At 46.2% G+C, this 27,837-nt stretch overlaps 1 protein-coding gene across 3 annotated transcripts in view; it reads right to left on the reverse strand.

Annotated features, from left to right (window-relative positions):
* Positions 1-21,902, reverse strand: part of VGLL3 (vestigial like family member 3) — a 55,309-nt gene extending 33,407 nt beyond the window's left edge. For all 3 annotated transcript variants that reach the window (XM_074997778.1, XM_074997769.1, XM_074997761.1), the window contains exon 1: positions 21,505-21,902. In XM_074997778.1, coding sequence (XP_074853879.1) covers positions 21,505-21,597 — 93 coding nt within the window. In that variant the 5' untranslated portion in view covers positions 21,598-21,902. The remainder of the gene's footprint in view (positions 1-21,504) is intronic.
* Between the last annotated feature and the right edge of the window lie 5,935 nt (positions 21,903-27,837).

Below are 27,837 nucleotides of genomic sequence, written 5' to 3' on the forward strand. Positions count from 1 at the left end.
CTTCGAAGTCCCCTTATTCCTGTGAGCAGATGGGAATAAGGGGACTTCGAAGTAGGCGCGGTCCTTTCGAAAAGGAGCTCCGTTGGGATGAGCCGCGCGGCGGCGAGCCACATCAATTTTGAAGTGCCACGGCCGCCCACATGCTAATGAGACACTGAATATGTATTTCAGCACTTCATTAGTAAACTTCAAAATGGTCATTTACATGGCCATTTCGAAGTTTGGGATTAGTGTAGACACGGCCTCAGAGTTTCCCATGGCTCAAACATTCAAACATGCCTCAAAACCCCAGTCTTCCAAGATACTGAGGTGCCACTACTATAAACAAAGCTAATGGGAGTTGCCATACCTCAACACCTCTGAAAAATGCAAACAAAACACAGATGATAACAGTTCAAGCCTGAAGTCTTTATTTATCATCACTGCTATGAATAGCCCCCAAAGGCTGAAGGCTTGGACCCCAGCTTTTCAGAAGCGTGGGTCATACATTGTATAATTTAAAACATCACACTTTAAATAGGCCATTTCAGAACATATTTTATCATCCCCATTTCCTGTATACAGTTTCACACTCCATACATACTAGCACTGTGGGATGCAACAAAACACATTGAAATAACTGGCCCTCTCCCTACCTTCAGGCTCAACTTTAAAAAGCATGTAAAAGTTCATGAGACGGCACAATGACCTATGATAACAAATATTGATAGGGAAAAGGTAGGAAAGGGAGACAGAAAGAAAAAAAATAGTCTAAACAAAAGGCCTACTTATATAATGCAATAACTTTATTAAGATCATGCTTGGTAAACAGGAAAATGTAGGTCCAAAAAATCAGTGGACAAAAAGTGACATGTCAAAAACAAGGTCAAAATAATGAGAGAACATAAGAATGGCCATACTGGGTCAGACTAAAGTTCATCTAGCCCAGTATTCTGTCTTTCAATGGTGGCCAAAGCCAGTGCCCCAGAGGGAGTGAACAGAACAGACAATCATCAAGTGATTGCTTTCCTGTCATCTATTCCAGCCTCTGACAAACTAGCTAAGGACACCATTCTTACCATCCTACCTAACAGCCATTGAAGGACCTAACCTGCATTCATTTATCCAGTTCTTTTTTGAACTCTGTTAAAATTCTGGTCTTGACAGTATCTCCTGGCAAGGAGTTCCACCGGCTTACCATGAGCTGAATAAAGAAAAGCTTCCTTTTGTTAGTGTTATACCTGCTACCCATTGATTTTGTTTGGTGACTCCTTGTGCTTATGTCATGGGAATAACTTTTCCTTATTCACTTTTTCCACACCAGTCATGATTTCATAGGCCTCTATCATATTCTGCCCACCTCCCCTTAGTTTCCTCTTTCCTAAGCTGAAACATCCTGGTCTTCTTAACCTTTCTTCATATGGCACCTGTTCCAACCCCCTAATCATTTTTGTTGCCCTTTTCTGAACTTTTTCCAATGCCAATATGCCTTTTTTGTAATGAGGTGACCACTTCTGTATACAATACTCAAGATGTGCGCATACCATGGATTTATGCAGAGGCAATAACATGCTCTCTGTCTTATTCTCTGTCCCTTTTTTTGGTGATTCTCAAAATTCTATTTGCTTTTTTGACTGCCACTGCACATTGAGTGGATGTTTTCAGAGAACTATCCACGACTCTTAAATACCTCTTTCATGAGAGGTAAATTAGCTAAATTAGTCTCCGTCATTTTGTATGTTTAGTTGGGATTATTTTTCCAACGTGCATTACTTTACATTTACCACCATTATATTTCATTTGCCATTTTGTTGCCCAATCACTTAGTCTTGTGAGATCTCTTTGAAGTCTGCTTTGTTCTTAACTATCTTAAGCAGTTTAGTATCATCTGTAAATTTTGCCACCTCACTGCTTACCTGTTTCTCCGGATCATTTATAAACAGGTTGAATAGGATTGATCCCAGTTTGGATCATTGGGGGACACTATTTGTTACCACTCGCCATTCTAACGACTTGCCATTTATTCCTATGCTTTGTTTCCTGTCTTTTAATCAGTTATCAACCCGTGAGAGGACCTTCCCCTGGATACCATGACAGTTTACTTTACTTATGAGACTTGGTGAGGGACCTTGTCAAACTCTTTATGGAAATCTAAGTACACTGTACACACTGGACCCTCAAAGAACTCTAGTAGATTAGTAAGGCATGATTTCACTTTACAGAAACCATGTTGACTTTTCCCCAAAAAATTTATGTTCATCTATGTGTCTGGCAATTTTATTCTTTACTATGAATATGGGGATTATAGTGGACCACAAGCTAAATATGAGTCAACAGTGTGATGCTGTTGCGAAAAAGGCAAACATGATTCTAGGATGCATTAACAGGTGTGTCATGAACAAGACACGAGAAGTCATTCTCCCGCTCTACTCTGCACTGGTTAGGCCTCAGCTGGAGTATTGTGTCCCGTTCTGGGCACCGCAGTTCAGGAAGGATGTGGAGAAATTGGAGAGGGTCCAGAGGAGAGCAACAAGAATGATCAAAGGTCTAGAGAACATGACCTATGAAGACAGGCTGAAAGAATTGGGCTTGTTTAGTTTGGAAAAGAGAAGATTGAGGGGTGACGTGATAGCAGTTTTCAGGTATTTAAAAGGGTGTCATAAGGCAGAGAGAGGGAACTTGTTCTTCCTTGCCTCTGAGGATAGAACAAGAGGCAATGGACTGAAATTGCAGCAGGGGAGGTTCAGGTTGGACATTAGGATAAAGTTCCTAACTGTCAGGGTGATCAAACACTGGAACGAATTGCCAAGGGAGGTGGTAGAATCTCCATCGCTGGAGCTATTTAAGAAGAGGTTAGATAGATGGCTTTCAGGGATGGTCTAGAAAATGCTTGGTCCTGCCATGAGGGCATGGGGATGGACTCGATGGCCTCTCGAGGTCCCTTCCAGTCCTACTCTTCTCTGATTCTGTGATTCTATGATTCTATGGTTTCAACTAATTTGCCTGGTACTGATATTAGCTTTACCAGTCTGTAATTGCCAGGATCACTTCTAGAGCCTCTTTTAAACATAGGCGTCATATTAGCTATTTTCCTGTCATTAGGTACAGAAACAGATTTAAAGGATAAGTTACAAACCACAGTTAATTCCACAGTTTCACCCAGGATGAACGCTATCTGGTCCCAGTGACTTTTTACTGTTAAGTTTATCGATTTGTTCCAAAACCTCCTCTAAGGACAAGAGAATAATCTTGTGCACTTGTCACTCCCTTTTTGGGTCCTTAAAAGAAAAAAAACTCTCAAGGAAGGGAGAAAAGACTAAAGAATAGATAGAAACTGTTGGAAAGGGAATTACCATCACAGCTGCCACCCTGCTATCTCCTGGAATCTCAGAGCTTTGTCATCCTGATCCTGAGACATGTCCTACACCAGGAGACTGCAACCTGTAGCTCCGGAGCCGCATGCAACTCTTTAAGGATTTGGTTTTTTTTTTGGTTCTTGATGCTATAACTGAAAAGTTTAAAAAAAACCCCTCCTGCTTACTTTTGATAAATGGTAAATGTCTGAAAGCCCAACAATGAACAACTCTAAATAGCAAATGATATTTTATATCAACACGTTAGATAGCTCCTCCCTTTGATATGTGCAGTGGATTGTGGGTTATGATACTGTATCTGTGTTTTGATCATGTTGGTAATAAAGTCTTGATTTTGAAAAGGAAAAGGAACCTCATGGCATTCCTGCTGTGAAGGGCAACATACTTTTTAAGAGACAAAACTGAAATTAAATGTGCAATTAATTAAAGTAGAGTTGGAATGGATTAAAAAAAGAGGAAAACTGAAGATGAAAATAGAGAATTTTAAACTGAATGGACCCAATCCTTCAAACTTCTATCAAATTTGGTTGGGCTCCCTTTCTGTCTCATTTACAACGAGAGATTGCCCATCAACAAAAAACGTAACCTCAAGAGGCATTTTCTCAAAAAACACACTATTTTTTCCAAACAGTATCCAGCTGGAGAGTCCAGAAAAAAAATGCTTGGAGGAGCTGCTAGCAAAGAAGACCAAAGAACACATTCGCTAAATGGGTGAAATCACCGAGTGGCATAACTGTGGCTAGTTTTGTGGCAACTCAAGAGATTGTGAAATGAGGAAAGCCATTAATGGATGGGAAATATGTAGAAGACTGCTTTATCAAAGTATCAATACAGTGATTTCGGAAACAAAAATGAAATTGTTCAGAATCTGGCATCTGTCAGAGACAGAGAAGGTTCGGGAGTGAAAGTCCGAAAGATAGTGGTACAAATATACCCATGTAACGTGTGAGGAAACAGAATATTTAAAAAGTTTGTGAACATCTTGCAGTAAACATGTAACACATTATAAATCTTTGTGCGCATGCTGTTCTTCACATAGGGGTTACATAAAGTATGGTTTGACATTAGTTACTAAGGACGGTCTCGTATTCACATGCACTGCTGCTCTCGAATTATTGAGTTTTTTACCGTACTTGAAAAAAATGGCTCATCTGGCTATTTTGGTTGCTGACCCCTGCCCTACAGAAATCAAACTGGACAAAGGGACCCAAAAGACATTGCTACCCTTACAAACTTCAGCTAAATCCCAAACACCACCCGAGATGAAACAAAGCCAGATGGTAACAACAGCAGCTCCAGTCCATATAAACTAAACTTCTGTTTTTCTAACAAAGTCTAGTTACCATCTTTGTTATCATCTAAGAAACTGTCAAGTAAGGGGACTTTTCCTTCTAAAACTCTCTTCCTCTAAAGAAAGAGAACAAATATTGTTGTTAAAATGAAAAGACTAACTTAAATTTTCACATTTCAGATGTTTGTGCTTTCTCCTTTTCTGTGTCCTTAATAAAAAGTCTACATGCATGTTGAAGCTCTCTGGTCCATCACTCTCTGGTTTGACAACATCCGTGGTCCAAACTACACCTGGAGCAGAGAGCTCCAGCTGTGCAGAGCTTGTCTAGCTGGCAGGCCAGGAGAGGAGCCCTGCCGGTGGGCTGGTACCAGCGAGTGCTACCAGTGGTAGGGAGCCTCCCTCACAGCCTGTCTGCAGGGAGCAGGAAGCTCCATCAGCAGCCTTGCACTGGTGGGGAGCAGGCCAAGGGAAGGCAGCCTGGCTAACCATCCTATGGCAGTGGGGAGCCCGTCTGGGGGCAGGGAGCCCCACTGCAGGGAGCCTACGCAGGGGGCAGGGAGCCCTGCTGGCCACCCCACCATCAGCAGCCTGGCCAGGCCAAGGGCAGAGAGTCCCTCGGTCAGCCCCGCTACAGGGAGCTCAGCCTTCAGGAATGGTCAGAATAAGGATACAAGAGAGGAAAGGTTGAGTGCTAAGGCATTGCCTCCCATTAACTCTTATACCCACTGCTCAGACCTGCAGCGGGGGGTGCATTAACATCCTTCACACCCTCCTTGCTTTGCTGTCTTTCAAGAAACTTTATTTTTCACCTCTGAGCCTTGAAAGTCATCATGCTGTCCAGTCCTCAGTCCATCAGTGAGGATACTGAATTGTCAGCACTGCAGAGGTACATAGTGGTTTGAGCATTGGCCTTGCAAACCTAGGGTTGTGAACGCAATCTTTCAGGTGCCTGTTTGAGACAAACAGATTTTTGAGGGATAGCTCAGTGGTTTGAGCATTAACCTGGTAAACCCAGGGTTGTGAGTTCCATCCTTGAGGGGCCCATTTAGGGATCTGGGGCAAACAGAAAGGGTGGGGGGAAGGGCAGGGGACTGGGCTTGATGACCTCCCAAGATCCCTTCCAGCTCTGTGACATGTGTATCTCCATAAGGTCCTGTGCTCTCTTCCTTCCATTTTGTTACTTTCTGTCCCACTGTTTTTCTTCCCCTTCTATCCTATCTTTCAGTCTCTTGACTTTTCACTGAATGCTGAAATCAACTATACTGCATGCATTACCAGTGCAAAATTAGATGGTCCAGGCCTGTCTTGTGTGAGGAGAAAGGACCCAACTAGATGGCATTCATGACTGGAATACGGCCTGTGTCTAACCAGTTGGTGCCCTGCCCAACCTGAGAGATTAAAAACATCCATTCCTAGCTAACTAGCCTCTCAATGTTCCAGAAGTACCAACAAAAGCTGCACCTTGTATCTGTCTGAATGTTCAAAGCCGTAGTGAATAGCCTTTCACATCTCGGGGCTAAGAGTAAAATCAACCCTTCCTTTTCATCAAAGAAATGTGTTAATGAAAACGAGAGGTGCTTCTGTTTTGCCGACAAAAGCAGAGAGACTCCAATAGGTTTTAAGTTTGTTTTGTGCAATCACACAATTTCAGTTTCAAAATAAATGTTTGCCTTAATTTCTTGGGACGGATATTTGCTTGATCAATAAACTTTTCGCATGCTTCTGGATGTTTGTCAAGAATGAGGATATGAGGAACTTGGAAATTTTATATCAATGTTTTAATGTTAGATGATGAAAGAGTTCAAAACACTTTTGGCCCCAAGATCAATTCACAGATCACTTACAGAGTGAAGTACTATCACATATGAGTAAAAATGTGAGAATCTGACCTTTTTGAGAAATTTCATAGCAAAAAGTACTACTACCTGTAGCAGAAAAAACCACTTTTCCACGCTTATTCCGGTCTCTGCTGCATTTTTATTTTTATATATATATATTTTTAAATGGAGGATTAGGAACAATAGTCAAGTAGGAAATAAATGTAAGGTGAGGTGGAAGAACATAATGAACCCGCAAACAATAAATGTTGAAATATTAACCAACAGAATAGTCTAAAGCTTCTGACCAACTATTCCCAGCTCTCTGTCCCCTCGAATCGGCCAAAATGCCAAAATAAATACGTGTGAAGATCCATTTTGCATGGAACATATTTTGCAGATGTTCCGCTTTACAACAGTTTTCGCAGAAAGCAAACTCACCACAACAAATTGGCTGCTGCAGAAACAATTCACAAGCAGCCAGCCATTTAAACAACCATCTCTACACACAGATATGCTCCACTGACATAACTGAAGTGCACACGTACAATACTCAGTACCTTCTTTTTTAGAGTTTGACCGAGCTATTGTAATTTGATTGGCAACATCTTAGCGCTGTCAATATCTTCTCAAGATTACGGCTCTTGCCTTTTCACATAAATGTATTATTTACACAGCAAATTTTGCTTCTACATAGTTTATGAACTTCCTTCTATACAACAGCATGCTAGATTTATTGTATATACACAGAAGCTCTACAGCAATCTGGCAAACCACAGCATCATTTACATTAGGGATATTTTAAAAGACAGCACTTAATTATTGTGAAATAAAATAGAAACACAATGATTACTTATAAGTGATTGCTAGAGCATGCACATGCTGTAAACGAATTCACTACAATCATTTTAACCCAAATACTGCAAACGAACCACAAATCTATTACACTACTGAGTTAACATACCACAGAACCTAGTTTTGGATTGTATCATTAAGGCAATATTTAATTGATTGAACATTTTTCAAATTCCGATGATGTTACACACTATTCTGTGATAGATATAATAACCATAAGTTGCTTTATGTTATTTGTCATTCAGAAGATGCTAAATGATGTTGGAAATTCAACTCAAGCTGATAAAGGGCACGTTTCGCTACAAAATTGCATAGTGAGATATTCCTTATTTAGACATATGGGTGCAGGATCACTTTTTATATCATGTTCCTTCCACATACAGCAAACCCTCGATTTTACAGACCCCAGTTTGTCAGACTTCGGGAACAATGGACATCTGCCAGACCCCTGTTGTTCCTGATGCCCGCTTCATCGGGGCCCCTAAAATCCTAAATCTCTCCCTCACCATGCCCCAAAAAACAAAAAACTTACCTCAGCCACCAGAGCACCATCGCCTGGCAGGCGCCGCTGCCAGGGCCACCGCACACTCCTCCCACCAAGGGTGGGCGTGTCCGCAGGCAGATGGCAGTTACATACGTACCCCATGCCTGGTGATAGGAGTGTGGGGCAGCTGCAGTGGCAGCGGTGGCTCCTTTAGGTGGCTCTGAAAGCTCCGGCTGAGTGGCTTGGGGCTCCCTACAGCCACAGTACACGGGGGAAGCTCCAACCGCATGGCTCAGGGCTCACTGCAGCCGTGCGGCATGGAGGCAGCTACAGCCGTGAGTGGCCACCAGCCGTGGCAGACAGCAACTCTGGCCGTGGCAAAGAGTTCCTGTAGCTGCGGCTCCTGCCATGGCAGTGGCCCCGGTGACTCCAGCAATTCTGATGAGTTGCCTTTATTTATTTTTTTTTTTGAGCAGGAGAGGTGGGGTCTAGGAAGCCCGGCAGGGGACACTAGGGTGCATACAGTAAACCCACGCATATAACAGACTTTTGGCATTAACAGACACTCCTCTCCCCATATTAGTCCATTATATTGAGGGTTTACTGTACACACAAACTGTAGAATAAAAGACAAAGGTGCAGAGGATAATAGCAAACGTGGAATGGTTTCATTTTAAAAGTGAACAGGTTTACTTTAGAAGTGAAAACATAGCCAGATGTGTATTAAATTACTAAGTTATCTCAGGTGATTTAATAGAGGAACTTAGGTAGTCAGAACATAGTAATAACAGACTGTGTTTTAAAAACAATCAAGAAATTTCAAACAATGACATTCTCCTAATGTCAGATATTGCAATTCTTACTGGGGCAAGATGTGCATTGAAGTTAATACTTTTGAGTAAGCAAGTACTGAAGGGTCAGGCCTTAATCCTCTATCTGGGGTTGCAGAATTTACCATCTAAATTACATATTTTGTACTTCATACAGATGAGAGCATGACAACATTACACATACTCTAGAACAGTTTCTGAACCAGTGGTACACTTTGGGGGCACATGGAGGTCTTCCTGGGGGTACAACAACTCATCTAGATATTTGCCTACTTTTACAACAGGTTACATAAAAAAATTACTGGCTAAGTCAATAGAAAATCAGAAGTTCATTTGGACAATGGCAGGTTTCTACTCCTTCATATGCCTTACGCTGAAATGTAAGTACAATATTTCTATTCTGATTTCTTTGTTTGATAATGAGATGTTAGAAAGTCAGCAAGTTTTCAGTAGTATTCTTCTGTGATATTTTTGTGCATAAGTAGTTTTTAAGTGAGGTGTAACTTGATAGTAAACAAAACAAATCTGACTCCTGAAAAGACTGAATGAAACTTGTTTCACGACCTCAGATTACCAGCGGTTCCCAACCTTTTCCAGATGAAGACCCATTTTGACAATTCAGGAAGACATGGTGACCAAGGCAATTTAAAAACTGTGGGGAGAAGGGTGACAGCTGTGCTTTAACTAGCTAATTTTGTGCCTGAGGCAAGAAAATAAAATTGTGCCCCTCATGTTTATATATTCATAGTAGTTATTTCATAGAAAAAGGGAAATATATTAATAAAATAATAACACTACATTTACTATAGTTAGTCAGCACGGTGGTGGTAGAAAGACACTCATCCCCAAACCGCTCCCCCCAGCTTAAACCCCACAATCAGGGGCTTGGGGAGTCACACTCAGGTTAGGTATCGGAGGGATAGAATCTGATGAAGTGAGTCTGTGCTCACGAAAGCTCATGCTCAAAACTTTTCTGTTAGTCTATAAGGTGCCACAGGACCCTTTGTTGCTGACTCAGGTTAGGAGTCACTCTGGCTGCAGGGGGCTAAGGGAGTCACACTCAGAAGCTAAAGGGGGCTAGGGGAGTCACACTCAGGGGTTGGAGGAGCTAGAGGGAGCTGGGGAGTCACACTCAGGCTAGGGGTCACTCAGGCACCAAAGGGGACTAAGGGTGTCTCACTCAGGAGCTAGGAGTGACTCACAGGCTGGAGGGAGCTGGGGGAGGCATAGGGACCCCCACAGCTGGAAGCTGGCTGGGCACAGAGCCCCAGCTGGCTGCACCAGCTGTGGGAACCGTCCTGGGGTCTGTGAGGAACTCATCTCCTGTAGAGCCTAGAAGCCAGGGAGATGATCAGCTCTGCCCTCCCTCCGTCCTAATCTCAGACTCAGGCCCCCACCTTATCTGAGCTGGGTGCTGCTCCTCAGGTATGCAGTTCTCTGCTCTGCAGCTGAAATTGTTCTCAGCGCAATTGATTGGCTTAACTGCCTGGCAGCTGTTAATCCAATTAAGAAGTTGAGAACCACTTCAGGAGTGTGAATGGCTTCTCAATAGCCACCTGTGGAGCTGCCCAGTCCAGCTCATGACCCTTTTGAAATGTAATCGCAACCCATGTTTAGGTCCTGACCCATACATCCTGACTTAGGACCATGTTTCTCAACTGGTAGTATATGTACCCTTGGTATGTGAGATAAGTCTGGAGGTGTGTGTGTATATATATATATATATATATATATATATATATATATATATATATATATATTAAAAGGTGTACTTCATTTAAAAAAAAAAAGTTGAGAAACACTGGTCTAGAAGTGGAGATGAAACTCAGTTCTCATTAAAAACCAGGCCAGATGTGTGGGAATTTGTATTGTTGTTGCCGTTTCAAACCAAAAGAGAAAGAGTTATAGCTGGCTAACAGATATTGATATATTAGGGTCTATGTCAGACCCTAGACCAGAGGTAAACAATAGGAAGACTGTGGGTGAAATCCAGACCACCAGATACTTTTGAATGGTCGCTAACATCTTTTTATGTATGTATTATCATTATTTTTTAAAATTTTCTCTGGAATCTGGACTTTGACTCCACTTTGACCAAGAAATTTGGACCTTGACAAAAATAATTGACTAGCCCTGGCCTTAATAAAATGGTTATGTGAGCACTGTAGAAGTTGGTATATATCATGGTTACACCACATGTGTTTACTGAGAGTCTATGAACGCTTAAAGATGCACTCAATTTTGTAGACACACACTGTTTAATACTGACTTAGTTATCAGGAAGGAAGTCTTTCAGTGTTCCTATAAAAACTGGAGTTCAGGAAATTAAAACTTATCTCTAGGGTTGCTTCTCTGTGCAGGAATGTTATGTTTTCCACAGTTTAAGAATCTGATTCTTTTCCCATGTCAACCCTCCTGTCTCCCAAACCCCTCAAGTCCAGGAGAGGAACTACTGAAAGTTATTCCAGGCAGTTGTTTCATTGGTTTTAGAAAACAGAATTTTTAGATTTCTCTCTTTCTGAGTCAGCAGTGCCATTATTGACAAGTATAAGCTTTTGGGCACAGATTAACATGAAATGATGGATAGTTATAATTGATGACTCTTGAGAAAGTAAGAATAAGTGTTCTATATTAAAATAAAATTATCAGGATGTGTGAATGATTCAATTTACCATTATGAAAAACTATTGAATGTGTTGGGGTTTTTAAGAAGACATGTTTATTTTATACCACAAGTGCAAAACACTCAGACAATCAAAATGGCAGTTACAGTCAATCCTTTCTTTACCACATACAGAATTCTACTGAATAAGAAGCTCTAATGAGATCACTTCATGTTGACATAGTATCTCCCTTCCCAGAGGTTATTTCCTTAACAGAAATCAAACTGTTTTCTCCCCCTTCAAACTTCTCTACCTGCTAGCTAACTGGTGAGCAGCTTCTTTTGAAGGCCAGTAATGATCCCCTTTGAGCATGCGTTCGCACCAAGGCTGTCTGAAAAATATACAAGATTCTTGACCATTGGCTGAATTTGCCTATGCATATTTTTGTGCCGTTTGGTTAAACTGCTGATAACCACTATCTCTACTAAGCCAGTGTCAGCTGCATATTTGTCAACATGTGTTTAAGCAGCTGCAGATAGCACAATATCATTAATAAAGTCTAATCTTCTCTTTTCAATACAATGCCATGCTTTTGGCTCTATGTGGATCATATGTGTCAGACCCCACACAATACACTTTCCAATTATGCTCAGGTCTCGATATGCTCATGTAGTGATCATAACATGCTCTTTTTCCATTTCCGTCTCCATGGGTGCATCTACACTAGCCGGCTACTTCGAAGTAACCGGCACAACATCAAAATAGCACGCGTCGCGTCTACATGCTCCGTGTGCTATTTTGACGTTGAAATCGACGTTAGGCGGTGAGACGTCGAAATCGCTATTCCCATCCGAAGATAGGAATAGCACCCTACTTCGACGTTCAACGTTGAAGTAGGGTGTGTGTAGATGATCCGCGTCCCGCTACTTCGAAATAGCGGGGTCCACCATGGCGGCAATCAGCTGTTAGGTGGAGACATGCTGTCCAGCCCCTGTGGGGCTCTATGATCTCTGCGCCCAGCAGTTCTGAAAGCTGCACAGACCCAGAAACCCCGTAGCAGAAAGCTGACACTGTGCAGGCAGCAGCCGTGCCACAAGGTGCCTCTGCACAGGCCAGAAGGACACAATGGCAGCGAGCCAGGCTCCCAAGCGCCCCCAGAGCTCCCCCTCCAGGCTACCCCAGGGCTCCCAGGCCTCCAGCTGGTGGGGTAGGAAGCGGGGCCCCTCCTGGACTGACTCTGAGCTCCGTGACCTGCTGGGGCTCTGGGGTGACAAGGAGCTGCGGCATGTCATGGGGAGCAAGCGACAGAACGCGGAGGCATTCGATCGGCTGGCCGAGGGCCTGGCTGCCTGGGGTCACCCTGCCCGCACTCCTGACTATGTCAGGGGCAAGGTCAAGGAGTTGCGGCAGGGTTACGCCCGGGCCCAGGACTCGGCCAGCCAGTCTGGGGCTGCCCCCGCCGCTTGCCCCCTATTACCGGGAGCTCAGGGCTATCCTGGGCCCCCGGGACGCCTCCACCCCCCCCCAGCCACCCTTGACACCATGGCCGATGAGCCCCAGCAGGCCTTGGAGCCAGGGTTGGGTCCGGAGACCAGCCCTGCACCCCCCCGGGCTAGAGCCGGGACCCTCCACCCCAGCCACCGAGTGGTCCATCGAGGAGGGGGAGCTCATGCTGGACATCCCGCAGCTCCAGCTGGGTGTCCGCTAGATGGGCCTCTCCTAATCCTGGCAGTGCACCGTCGGGTACGTACTCCACAGGGCACAGACCCCCGAGCATTGGGCAGGGGCACCACTTGATCGGGGCCCCCCACATCCCCACAGCACCCCAGCCTGCCATGGCCCAGGCAGACCATGGCCCAGGGACGGTGCCACAGCCACCAGTGCCCAGTAGTACCTCCACCCATGGACAGTGCCGGGCCCCACCCCTGGTGGGAGGTGAGAGGGGCAGACCACTGGAAGGGGCCATCCACAGGATCACTGCATGCACCACTGGGGGATGGGCAGGGGACCACAGGCACTTGGAGGCATGGGGGGTGGGCCGAGGGTCAGGGCTGGGTACTCACAGCCTCCCTTCCTCCTTTCCCCCTATTTCTGCAGCTGCACCATCCGTGGTCCCAGACAGCCCCCTGAGACCACCAGACCACCAACGCCCAGGGTCGCCGCCTGCACCAGGACAGGCCCACCCCCTCCGGGGCCACCGCCGCAGCTCACATGACCCAGAGGTGGCTGCTGCTGCCCTCCGGCGCCAGGTGGACATCATGGAGCAGAGACTCCAATTTGTGGAGCGGGAGGCCGCCTGGTGCCAGGAGGCCTGGCGGGAGTTTATGGCCACCTTCAACTGGGTGGCCAACACCTTTGAGGAGCTGGTGGCCCGTCTGCCCCCCGATGTCCTCCGTGCTGCCCTCCCCACTGCCCCGCCTGCTGATGTCCCGCCTGCCGCCCCACCCATCAGCTCCACAGGGCAGGAGCCACCCGGGGCCGATGACTGGGCTGAGGACCCGCCTCAGCCATACCTCCCCATCCTCCCAGCCCCCAGCTGGCCTCGCCGAGGACGCCGGATCGGGGGGGGACCAGCCACCCAAACGCGCCGGGGTCGTGCCATTCCACCCCCGCCCCAGAACGATGGGCCGATGTGTGGCCTCCCCACGTCTCCCCCCTGTATATAGTTGTCCCCGCCCTTGTATACAGTTATTTATAGTTGACCCCCCCGTACATAGTTTATTATAGATGTCCCCACCTGTATATAGTTATTTTCAATTATTCTGTTTTATCTGGTTTATATATGCCAAAAAGAGGCAAAAATTTTGGTTATTTAAATAATGACAGTTTTATTTTTCAAAAAACCTGTGTCCTGTGTGCTTTTGGTGAGGGTTGGGTGTGGGTGCTAGGGTGGGGTGTAGGGATGGCCTGGGTGTCGCTCGCTACGCCCCCTGGTCGAAGTATTCCCTCAGGGCCTCCCAGACCCGGACCCCATGCTGGTGGGCCTGGCAGCTCAGGGCAGCAGCTGGCTGGGGGTAGGCTGTTCCAGCCTCCAGTGCCCAGCCCTGCATGAAGGCCTCCCCCTTTCTTTCCACCAGGTTGTGGAGCGTGCAGCAGGCACCCACAACCTGGGGGATGTTTTGGAGGCCCAGATCTAGGTGTGCCAGGAGCCAATGCCAGCGGCCCTTCAAGCACCCGAAGGCTCACTCGACCACTTGGTGGGCATGGTTGAGTCAGGCGTTGTAGCGCTCCTGGCTAGCATTGAGGTGGCCTGTATAGGGCCACATAAGCCAGGGCTGGAGGGGGTAAGCCGCATCCCCCACAATGCAGAGGGGTACGGTGGTGGTATCCCCCAGAGGGATCTCCCTCTCGGGGATGTAGGTCCCTGCCTGCAGTTGGCGGCATAGTCCCAAATTCTGGAAAACACGTGCGTCATGGGTACAGCCGGGCCACCCCACGTATATGTCCTGGAAGCGGCCACGGCTGTCCACCATGGCCTGCAGGACCACAGAGTGGTAGCCCATCCTGTTGATATAGCGGCCACCACTGTGGTCTGGGACATGGATGGGGATGTGGGTCCCATTGAGGGCTCCAAAGCAGTTGGGGAATCCCATGGCAGCGAATCCCTCGACAGCCGCATACAGGTCCCCAACTTGGATGACCCTCTTCAGCATCAGGGCATTGAGTACACGCACCACCTGTGGAGAGGGAACATGGGTGCCTGTGAGGGTTTGCAGAGTGTGACCCCCTCACCCAGGCCCCCCTCCCCAAGGGGGTTCAGACCCAGGCCTCCTTACCTCCATCAGGACAGCCCCGACTGTGGCTTTTCCCACTCCAAACTGCTGGCCCATGGAGCGGTAGCTGTCTGGAGTGGCCAGCTTCCAGACAGCTATTGAGACCCTCTTCTTGACGGGGAGGGTGTGCCGCATGCGGGTGTCCTGGTGCCTGAGTGTGGGGGTGAGCCACTGGCAGCGCTCCAGGAAGGTCTGCCGGCTCATGCGGAAGTTCCACAGCCACTGGTCATCATTCCATTCCCCCTTAACCAGGTGCTCCCACCACTCAGTGCTGGAGGGGTAGCTCCAGAGTCAGCGGGGCACCCAGCGGAGGGGGGGAATCACGAGGGCCTGATGGACTGGGGCGTCTCCTGGTGCCCCTGGGGAGGGCTCCCATTCCAGAAGCTGCTGGGCAGCTGCCCACGCAGCATCTAGAAGGGCGCCTGCTCCATGGGAGGCAGCTTAGAGGGCTTCCAGCTGCTGCTGGGCGTCCATGTCTGTGGACTCGAGGTCTGTGAGGCTTGTATCACCAACACAGGGCTGCTCGTGCATTGCAGGCCAGGTGTGTCTGGGAGGGGCCCTTTAAGGGAGCAGCTTGCAGTTGACCTGGAAGGGCTAGTCTGCTCTGTGACCCTGTACGTGGGCTTTCTTGGCCCCTTATTTCAAAAGAGGAGGCTTGTGTGTGTGGACGCTCCGCATTTCCTTCCGGGACGGCTCCTTTCAACGTTCCCCGGTGCTACTTCGACGTTGAACATCGACGTCAGCAGCCCTCGAGGACGTGTAGGTGATAATTGTCGAAATAGCCTATTTCAATGCTCTTACTTTGAAATAGGCTACTTTGACGTAGTGTCCTAGTGTAGATGTAGCCTGTCTGTTTTGCAGATTCATCGTCTCTCAGAAGTCAGCATCAAAACTCAGTTTTTTCACATGAGGAACAAGGAATAAGGGAATTCAGTCTCTGCAACAGTGACCTGATATTAAGCCTCACTTTTAGACAGGGAATTCAGAATGACATTTAAGGGGATGGATCAAACCATGCTCATGTGCCACTGGCTATGTAGACAAATATAGTCTTACAAAACAGGCTAAATAAGCCAAAGGCTGCCATTATTTTTGACATCTTTTCTCAAGCAGGTCCTTCCTAGGGAGAGACAAATGGGGTTCTTGATATTTAGATACCAATTTTCTCTTCTTTAGACCACTATCTAAAATCTCATCTGAGACGGAGTGAATGGAAGTAGGTATCATCAGACAGCATGTTGGTGGCCCCTGAAAAAGTAAGAAGCTACAAAACCCTGGCTGGTAGTCTCAGCCAAAAGTTCATGGACTAATTAACCACCTTTATCCCTATGTTGCACTGTTCAAGAAAGTGACCAGAAGAATTGAGACACCAATAATTCAGAGGATGAGAATAAGAGGGGGGTATATATTTCAGAAGTATAAATATTTATACTGAGTATACTTAGAGAGAAACCCATACTAGCAAGAATAGCAGGAGTACAGCACGCCAGCCTTTATACCATTGATGACAATCGGATTGCATGAGGTGTAATTTATGGCTGGGTTTCACCAACTATATTTAAAATGTGAATTTGGAGGATGCTTTTAAAGATGAGCCTCATGAAATTGATCAAAAGTCCAATGAAGTTAATGGAAAGGCTCCTACTGAACTTCAGTCAGATCCTGAGGAAGCCTTTTGATAAAAATAGGAAGCCATTTTAAGGTCTCAAACACTGTGGACCTATAAGCATGACCATACACCAATAAAAGCCACGTATCCATAGTCTAACACTATTATGCACACATGGGTACTGTGTGTGTTTCAGTTCTTCAGTACTTTCACAGGTAGATAAAAGGGAATCTCATTATGCAGATGCACAATCCAGGCCTGTGTCTCATTTTCTCTTGTCTAGCCTGGCCCTTTGCATGTGCATGTGTGTATGCATGCATATCCCATCTATTTTCTTGGATAGATGCCCTGGGCTTCAGCACTCCTACTGATCTAGGCAAAATAAAAAATAATTGTAACCAAAGGGTGTTAGGACCGAACTCCCTTTGAATGTTAATGGGTGTTGTGTCCTAATTCCCTTAAACGTTACGGTAGACCCCCGGCTTTCGTGAGGGTTGTGTTCTTCCATGTAACTCAGGGGAGCCAGGAAACTGAAGAGGGCGCCAGGCCTCATCAGTTTCCTGGCTCCAGTGAGTGGAGGGGAGCAGGTGACAAGGCAGCAGCCTGACTCCAGGCTCCCCTGGGCTTCTGGGAGCCAGAAAACGGACCAGCGTGTGAGTGCTGGTCAGTTTCTTGGCTCTCCTGGCTGGAGGAAGCCAGGAAACTGACCAGCACTAGTGTGCTGGTCACTTTCCCAGCTCCCACAAGCCCAGGGGAATCAGAAGCTAGGCTGCCACCTGGTTCCTGGCTCCCTGCCACACTGGGAGCCATGAGCAGCTGCCCGGCCAACTTCCCCCCAGCTGGAGAAAGCTAGGGAGAAGCTGTGCCACTGTGGCTGTCTGTCTCCTGGCTTCCCCCCAACTGGGGCAGTCAGGCACTGGAGCAGGGAGCTGGTGGTGCAGCTGTGCTCCCCAGCCCCTGAGAACTCAATGATTTTGACTTGTGCTTAGCTCACATTAATTCAAGTTAACCAAAATTGCATATATCGGGGGGTTACTGCATACAAATACAATGTTAAATCAGTTTTTCAGTCAAGGGATTTTTTGAGCTACAGCAAAGCCAAAGCTCTAGGACATTCTTCATTGATTTTTGGGCACACAGAATTACAGATATAGATATAAGGGAACAGAAAAGTTACTTCTAAAACCCTTAAAAATAAATCTACTCAAGATTTCATGTTTACATGCAACAAATACTTGACATTCCACAATTTTAAAACATTTGATTACTTTAAAAGGAAAATGTCATTGCATTGTTATCCCATTTTTCTTATTATCTTCAAAATCTTTTTAAGAGGGCAAATGTGACAACAGCTACTTGCATGCCAAAAAGCACACTTGCCATCACACCTACATAGTACTTCTACAAATAAGTGAGGGTTACTGTTCCAAAGAGCTAATGTGGCCTAGATATTCAGCTTGTGTATAACAGATTAGCACTTTTAGTGGAAGAACCGGCAAGGTCTATTAAAAGATGCAACCTTGATAGCACAATCAAGCATAGAAACTTTTGTATTCAACACAGATTTTATTTCTAAATAATTCTTCCAGATACCTAAACTTCAGCAAAAGGAGCATATCACCAACACCCTGCAAAGAAAACTAAAACTCCAAGGCCAGCGGATATACTACAGATTAGTCCTCCTTATCATAAAATTGATATATTTTGCCCAATTGAATGCCAGAAGACAACAACAGTTGTGTTGGGTCATTGGAAGTGGCAGGTCGAGTTCCTGGAAATGTCAAAGACAAGCTCCACCGTGTTTGCTCTGATATGGAGTTTTGTTTTTAAGATGTCCCATGAATGTGTTTAAAAAAGAAAGTACTCAATTCCGAGAAAGAAGAAATGGCTTTAAAATAGTTTTCATCTATACCAAGCACTTAGATGAGCATTACATAGCAAACTCAAAAGTAGGAATAAAGACCCAATGATAGTTACATTTACAAAGCATTAAGTAGGGTCAGGCAATCAAATTGCTTGACTGGGTGAATATCCCTGGCAGTCCTGATTTTTGAAGAAACCTGTGTGTTTTGTACAGTGTGAATAAAATGTGAACAATTTGTTCCATTGTGATTGTATAGATGGAAGAGGAGACTATTATATAGTTTTTGTGTTTTATTTTTAGGTATGGGACCACAGGGTACTACAAAGTAAATCTATAAACTGCTCTAAACTTCGCAGCTGTTAGAATGACCAAATTTCCTGGTTTGGCGAGTTACAAAACTGCTATACTTTCTTGTTCTACAGCTTGAATTTCAACAATTCATAAAAATATACTTATTCCAACAGGAGCAGTGTGAATTATTTAAAGAAAGTTAGTGCAGATGGGATGAACTGATTAAAAACAAATATTTGATGTACCTGTCACAATATCATGTTTTATATGTGCAGTAATGCACTAATTTTATTCATTCAACTCTGTTTTCACTCAGCTTGTATATTTAACAGAATATCTTTTACCTGACTTAACTATTCTCTTTATTAATAAAATAAGATTACTGACAACTAAACTTTCACTGTGATGCTTCCAGGGCATTTTATATTTGGTTGAACTTGCAGAGGATGACCAAACCACTCATGTTTAAAACCTCTGATACCTTCAAATGCAGAATGCAAGCTCATTCTCTCTCTCTCTCTCATTCGAAAACAATCACAGGCTAAAGTGTGAAACAGAAGGAATAATTGCATCAAACTGTAGTTTACTTAAAGCTAATGACTGTTTAATGTATTTTCTTATAAAATTAGTGTGTAGCAAAAGACTTAGAAGAATGCACCGAAATTAGACAAAAACATTTTAAACCGTAAGATTTTGCTTTTACTTCTTCCATTCAAATGGAGCATTTTTAGGTTCAATGTACATATTTTTAAACTTAACAAGCACAGACATCAAAAATAATTTAAAAACTAAAATTCCAAGACAAGTTAGAGGCTTTCTATCCTGCCAATTGTGACCTAGATTCAAAAATGCAATCTGAAAGTGTGTTGCAATGGACAAAAACATCAACCTTTCCTACTGACCGTGAATGACGTAAGCAACCTGGAAAAGTCAGCTTTCATATAGTTTCGGCAAAAGCCCTCTTTCTCACGCAGGACAATAAATAAAGAAAAACAATAACATTCAGTAGGAATTTTAATGTTTTTGCCCATATTTGTGTCTCCCAGGCAAGTTTATATTAGGGGTCACTTCCCATGTACGGAGAAAACAATCTTCATGGATTATAATGATAAAACCTTATGGAATGCAGCAACAACCAAAAAATGTATTCTCAGATGACTACATTAGGGCCAAGTCAATATTAGTCCCACTTCGCCTACGCACTGCATAGTCTAAAAATGCTGTCAGCCTGATAAGAATTTCCTGATTCAGATCACGGAGTTCAAGTGTAAAATTGCTTTAGCTGATATTCCAAAAGAGCAAGGTTTTGTTCAAAAAGCCCTCTTACCCCCACTAGCATTTTATCAGCTTTAACAGCAACCCAGGTCGAAAGCTGTACTTCAAAGTAAATCCAAATGGGCACAAATTTGTACGGCTTTTTGTAAGCAAAACACATATTCAGAAAACAGGATGCTGCTTAGGAAGTAACCTGCCTTATCCTGATGATTTCTTCGGCTATGTATTTGCACCAGGTGACTGAGCATACATAACAGATGCGAGTTTTGGTCACAGTGTAAATTTGACCACTCTCCGATGCAAGTAGCCATTAATATGAATGCAGACAATACTTTATTTAAGGCGGCAGACAATGGTGTGTGGGATGGGGGTTACCAGGGTGTGCTGGGAGGGGGAGCAGGGGGGTAAAAAGCGGCTCTCTCTGAAAGGAGAGCTAACTTTCCAGGCTTGAAAACCACCTCCTAGCTTCTAACAGATGTTCCCTTGAAATACACCTGCCCCGTGCTTAATTTGGGTCAGGATTTGCCCGCGCAGCCCCGGCCTGCCCCGGCTTGGCACTTCATAGCCCTGGCACTTCTGGGTTTGCCGCACCCGTTGGGAATGTTAACAGCCAGAGCCCGCTTTCATAACACACGGAGCTTTGCACCGGCCCTTCCCGACCCCCTAGGACTACCCGCGAGGCATTCCGGAGAGACGCGCACGTCTCCGCTCGGCTCTCAGGTATATTTCACGTCGGTCTCTCCAGGCGCCAAGTACATTCCTTGGAGAGGGGAGAACCTGCCGCCTGACTCACGCCTTCCCCCCAAGGCAGCGCAGCCGGCTGGGATCCTCAGATCCAGCCCCATTCCCCTCGGTTGCCGAGCTCCCCCTCGAGCCGGCTCTCAGCACAGGTCTCCGCTGGAGAGCTCTCCGCCCGCCACCCACCTGCCCCGCAAAGCCAGTCCCGGGACTCGGGGCTGGCCTGAGCGCCGGGATCCGAGGGACACTCACCCCGCCGGCCTGCTCCCTGCCGCCTCCTCTCTCCCCGCTGTCATCGCAGGAGGGCAGCTGCGCCCGCCCCCGGGGGGTTGGAGCGCTGCCCGCGGCAGGGATGGCAGAGCCCGCACCCAGCCCCGAGTCCGCCCGGCCCCGCCGGCCCTCTGCCGGGTGCCCCGCGCTCGGGACACGAAGGGACACCGGGCGGGGGGCAGCCAGGCGGTGCCGCCGCCTGTGGGCAGGGCGAGGTACCCAGCCCCGGCCACACCCTGCCACAGCCCTGGCCAGGAGCTTGGCTCGCCCGGCGCTGCGCCTGGGACTTCCCCAGGGGCCGGGGCGGGGGGGGGAGGCTGGCGCCAGCGGAGAGAGCCCACAGCACCCCGGATCCTGCGTCTCTGGCCGGCGCCCCCCCTCCTGCGCTCCCCGATCTCCCCGCCCGGGGCTCGGAGCTCGGCCCTTGCCCCCGGCGGGAGCCGCGGCTCACCTGCTGGCTGTGCGCAGGAAGGGGACTGGGCACGCACGGGGGCGCCCAGCACGCCGCCTGGGAATGGTGCATCACCACGTCCGAACAGCTCATGGCCGCGGGGGCAGGGGGAGCCGGCGGCGCTGAGCAGCTACTCCCTGAGGCGCTGCTGCTGCTGCTGCCGCTGGGCGCTGGGCTGGGCTCTCCCTCTCCCCGGGCAGGCGGCGGGCCACGAGCGCGGCGCAGCTCTGCAGACAGCACGGAGGCGGCGGAGCCCTCATCTTCGGGCGCCCCAGGCTCCGGCTCGGGCGCTTATATAGGAGCGCAGCGGCCGGGCAGCCCGGGCAGCGACGGCGCTGGGCGCATAGCGGCAGTGGCAGCGGCTGAGGCGCAGCCCCGCGGCGGCGGCGTGGGGCGCAGCGCCGCGGCCGCTTATTACCATACACACAATGAGCAGCCCCGGGCTCGGCCAATGGCCAGCGGCCAGAGCGGGGACCGAAGTGGCGAAACTCCGCCCCGCTGCCTCCGGATTGGCTCCAAGTTTGCTGGGCTGAAAGCTGAGTGGACCAGAGAGGGGGCGTGGCCTCGCGGAGCGGGCCCGGCTCCCCCGTCAGGTTGTGGTCCCGCTCAGAGTCTGGGGACTCTCGCCGCGTGGGAGGCACCAGCAGAGGATGGCAGTGGCACCTGGAGGCGGGCTGCAAGGAGCGCTTCCCACTGTGCACACAGGGGAGCCGGCAGTGGGACTGCTCCCGGGCGCTGGGATGCTGGGAGCTCTCTGCCATTGGCACGAGCGTTGTTTCTGCCAAGGATGTCCGAAGATGTGAGATGTAATATGACTTCCCTCAGAAGTTTGGTCCCTAGCCTGCCATGGACTCACTTCCCTCAGTTGGTTCCCACTGGCAACCTTGAGCGCCTTGCCAAACCTGCAAAAGTAGGGGCAAGGGCCGAGCTCACCCTCCCTGCACAAGTAAAGGGAAACCTTATCATTCACCACCTTGGAGTCTATTCAAATGAGTTGCCTGCTAAAAGTGGGACAAGTGATCTTTAAATAAGTGAAGCTAAATTGCACTGGAAGCCTTCAGAACACGTACTGTAAGGCAACCAGGTAGCCAGATGACTGTATCCCTTAGGCCATCTCTACACTACAAAAATAAGTTTGAAGTTGCCAACAGACTTCAAAGTTGAGAGCCTACACACACCCTAAGGGCGCTACTCCATTCCTGGGAATGGAGTAAGGACTTCAAAGTTGGGCTCCCTTACTTGGAAGTTAACTTTGAAGTTAACTTTGAACTAAGGGAAAATGTGTGTAGACTCTCTGCAGGCTGCTTGGAAGTAGCCCCTAACTTTGAAGTTAACATCAAAGTTAGTTCCTAGTGTAGATACACCCTTAGAGTAGTTTCACTGCAGTAGTTTCTAAGCAATTTATTTTCCTTACAGCATTTTCTTTCGCTTTTTACGTGCCCCTTTGTTTTAATTTTGGTAGTTTTTTGCACAGGGGAGAAGGAGGTAAGACAGAGGACAGAAAAAAGAGCAACTTTTAGATTCCTGGTCAAGTATACTAAGACTACACCAGAAGTTTTGGAATTGATTGTGTTGGGGCAGAACAGAATTTAAAAAATAAAGTTTCAGTATAGCACACTCAATAAGGAGCAGAAGAAGACACATTTTGAACTGCCTGAAAATGAATCCAGAGTGTGTGAGACTTCCTCCAACTGAACAGGAATTGTCAGGCCACAGCTGTATCTGTCACAGAGAGAACAAGCTAAAGTGTAACTGAGATGCACTGAATATTTGTTGTTGTATCCACTCATGATAATGTCCCAGATGCTGCAAACACTTACCTATGTGCTTACATTTATGCATGTGAGTAGTCCTATCCAGTTATTGCTTGATGGCAATTGGATTATACACATATACATGGATGAGGGTCAGTATGTGCTTTGTGTTTGCAAAACTGGGGTCACCATGATCAGATCCTGAATCATAGGTATGGTGGAAATTTGCCCAAATGAGACTTGACTTTTATTTTGGACATCAGTGACCTACTGGCTTGAGGGAGTTATACAGTATCTATTTATGAGTACTTAGATATAGCTCATTTGTCATAAAACACTTAATTTCCTCCTCAGCGTTAGTTTTGATAATTTCTACATCTCAAGAAAGGATTTTTACTGGCTGTTAAACATGAAGATCAATCAGAAGCTTCAGGTAGGGCAGAATGCAGTTCCTCACCTTTCAAATAAGGTGTAAGCAAATATTATCTGTAATAATATTCTTCAATCTGCTGAGGCTCCCAGTTCATGAGTGGCTGAAATGCAAGGTGCTGATTACTATTTACAAATCCCTAAATAATCTAGACCCCATTTACCTTGAAAATAATTTGGCCCTTCTATGGAAACTATACTAAGAATGAATGTCTTGGCTGATTGGCCCAACGATGTAATTCATGGGATCCAGATGCAACGGATCCCTTTCAAGGAGTACCAGCTTCCTGAGTTCAGTGCTGCTGGATATATGCCTGATCCCAGCCTGGACATTTCTGCAGTGAAATATAAAATACCTTTGTTCAGGCATTTCATTAATGGCTTAATGCACTGTCATTTAGTCTCCTGTCACTTGGGCTATCTACCCTTACAGATCCTCACGGAGAGGCCATCTCGGTTGCTGGAAAGGATTGGGAAATATTTCCTGTTTTAGACAAGATGGGTTGTAATACTATTCCAGCCTATGTAAAATGCCCTGATATACCATGGTAATGAGGACCTGGTATAAATACTTCCAAAAATAGTACTTATGTACCTTAAACCTTAAGTAAAACCCTGGTTTTCTTACAAGGTCTGTAGAGTGCTAGGTTTGTGAAGAAGATATTCTGGTTCTCAAAGCAGCTATAGACAAAAATAATATATATAATTTACCACACCAAGACAAGATATATACAGTAGTGCCTCAAGTTACACAAGGGTTGTGTTCCCACGTGCCCTGGCAAACTTTGAATTTCATGTAAGTTGTGGGAGGGTGGATTTTTTTCCCAAGCAGAATGCACGTTCTGCAGCTGGGGAAGCAGCAGGAGCTCCTTTTGAAAGGCAAATCCTGGGCTGGGCAGGGGGCAGCTGGGGAGGGTTAAGCCTGGTGGTGGGTTAGGGCTGCGGGAGTGGGGTGGACTTGAGCCAGCAGTTGAACCAGGATGGGGAGAGTTGACCTAGAGCAACGCACAGGGGTTATAAGCTGCAGGGGGCGGGGGTTGAACTGGAGCTGTGGGGGGGTTGAGTCAGGGTTTGGAGGTTTGAGCTGGAGCCACGTGTGAGGGATGGTGAGCCAGAGCGTGGGGGTGGGGCATGAGCCGGAGTCTTGTGTGGGTGGTGAGCGGGACTGGGAAGGGTGAGCCGGAGCCGTGCATGGGTGTTTTGAACCACAGCTGGGGGGGTGGGGTGTTCAACCAGGGCTGGGGAGAGCAAGATTTTGAGTTGCGCTTAACTCATGTTAATGTGAATTGAGCGCAACTCGAAATTGTGCATTTGGAGGCTTTACTGTATTTAGCATAGTAATTTAGTGATTTCTAAAGGCAGAGCATGCAAGAGGCTTATAGAAGAAAAGAAAACACGTACTATTTTGAAAGTTGCCAAAATACTCATATATCCAGTTACTGCATTTTCCATATTGCTTTTTGATGGGATCATTCCAATCCCATTGAATGGTTCTTCCTAGCACGTGCCTACAAATACAAAACGATACTCTGATTTGTCATATCAAACAGCCAAATGAAAAAATTAGCTGGCAGATGTTTGATATGACTCAAGTCACTAATGGAAATATTTTTGCCGTGATACAGTATATCAAATGCATACTATGTGGATATGCACTGAAGAAACACTGTTATTTTCTTCAATGAGAAAGGATTTCAATGACAGTGATGATCAGTGATGTTGACTGACCTTTTCTAAATTCAATGGTCCAGATACATTCTTAGTGTAACTTCATTAAAGGCAGCTGAAATCACCTCTGGAGAATATTTTAAGAAACTGATTCACATTAACAATCCTCCAGTCTTTTGGCTGAATAAAATGATACATTATAGAACACACTGAGCATTTTCTGCTATTTCACATTTGAGTTTTTTCAGAACTCTTGGGTGAATGTCCTCTGGTCCTGGTGATTTATTAGTGTTTAATGTATCAGTTTGTTCCAAACCCTTCTCTAATGACACCTCAGACTGGGACAGTTCCCCAGATTTGTCATCTAAAAAGAATGGCTTAGGTTTGGGAACCTTGTTCTTATCCTCGGCCATGAAGACCAATGCAAGGCAGTACATTTAGCCATTTGGAATGGAGATCCATCAACTGTATGAAAAACCTCCCTGAGATCCAAACAAACATCATCTTTATCTCCAAATGCAAAAAGATGGACGTTGTACCCAAGGGGTTGACAGTGAAAAACACATTACAATCAACATACTACACTGATTATAGTGAGAAGCTATGCCACGCACTCTCTAAGAAACTGAAAAACCACTTGATCAATATCCTATACAGCAAGCAGGAAAGGATCAAGAATGACCTCTCTGAACTTGCAACTCTCATCAATAATCAAGCTTCCACACAAGACCCCACAGAGTGGGACTTTCCCTCCATTAGACAAGAAATCTATAATACACACTTCCACTCCCTACAAAAAAGAAAGGACAATAACTATCTAAATTACTTCATACCTCAGGATACTACCATTACAACACCACCACCACACCGGATAATATTGTTAACCTTTCAAGCTACAAACTTAACCCAGCTGAAGAGTCTCTCTTATCCCGGGGTCTTTCTTTTTGTCCCAACGCTTCCATGAACCTAATACAATTTTGTGGTGTTCTCGAGGCCTTCTTTCATCATCTCCATCTAAAAGAATCCAACACACCAATGAGCATCAGTCTGACTTGCTAGACCCCTCACCAACACCAAAAGAAGAAGAATTCTATGTGGACTCCCCCGGCAGATGTAGTGACAGTCTAGATTTCTATATACAATGCTTCCGCAACTGTGCACAGACTGAAATTATACACAAACACCATCAAATGAAATACAATCTCAACTGTGCTGAACGCTATGCTGTCCAAAAACAACAAGAAGTCCCGTGGCACCTTATAGACTAACTGATATTTTGGAGCATAAGCTTTCGTGGGCAAAGACCTGCTTCATCAGATGCATGAGTGGGGTGGGGGGTTCAGAGAAGGATTTAAAGAGGGGGAGGCTCAGTAAAGGGGAGGGCCAGAGTTGACAAGGTCTATTCAGTCAGGGTGGAAATGGCCCATTAACGGTAGTATGCATCAAGAGAGGAGAAAACAAGTCAGATCAGTCAGAGGGGATGTGGTCCATTATCAGATTCTAATGTGGAAGTGTGAACATCAAGAGCAGAGAAAAACTCTTTCTTGTTTCTCTGCTCTTGATGTTCACACCTCCAGATTACAATCTGAAAATGGGTCACATCCACCCACCCCCACTCATGCATCTGATGAAGCGGGTCTTTGCCCACAAAAGCTTATGCTCCAAAATATCTGTTAGTCTATAAGGTGCCACAGGACTTCTTTGTTGTTTTGAAGATACAGACAAACACGGCTACCTCTCTGATGCTTCTTGCTGTGATGTGTAGAGTCTCAAAAATAACTCCGATGTTATAATCAAGCCAGCTGACAAAGGGAGTGCTATAGTCATCATGAACAAGTCCAACTAGGAACAAGAGCCAGCTAAACAACTATCCAACACTGCATTTTACAGATCTCTTTCCTCAGATGCCACTTTGGAATTCCAAAAGAAACACCACTACCTATGTAAAGAACTCCATGCCTGTACTCAAGACCAAATTCACCCAGACACACCATCTGAACCCCAACCTGGGTTATTCTATTTACTGCCTAAAATCCACAAACCTGGAAACCCAGGACTCCCTATCATTTCAGGTATTGGCACCCTTACTATTGGACTCTCCAGCTAGCTAAACTCCCTCCTCAAAACCTACGCCACCAGCACTCCTAGTTATCTCCGAGATATCACTGACTTCCTGGGGAAATTACAAATATTGGAAACCTTCCTGACAATTCCATCCTTGCCACCTTGGATGTAGAGGCTCTCTACATCCAATATTGCACATGAAGATGGACTACAAGTTATCGGGAATACCATCCCTGATGTTACCACAGCAAATCTGGTGGCTGACTTATGTAACTTTGCTCTCACCCATAAATATTTCCAATCTGGGGACAATTTATACCTCCAGATTAGCGGCACTGCTATGGGCGTTTGTGTGGCCCCACAGTATGCAAACATTTTTATGGCTGATTTACAACAATGATTCCTTAGCTTTCATCCT

The sequence above is a fragment of the Carettochelys insculpta genome, chromosome 1, assembly GCF_033958435.1.
Source record: "Carettochelys insculpta isolate YL-2023 chromosome 1, ASM3395843v1, whole genome shotgun sequence".
NCBI classification, from domain to species: Eukaryota; Metazoa; Chordata; order Testudines; family Carettochelyidae; genus Carettochelys; species Carettochelys insculpta.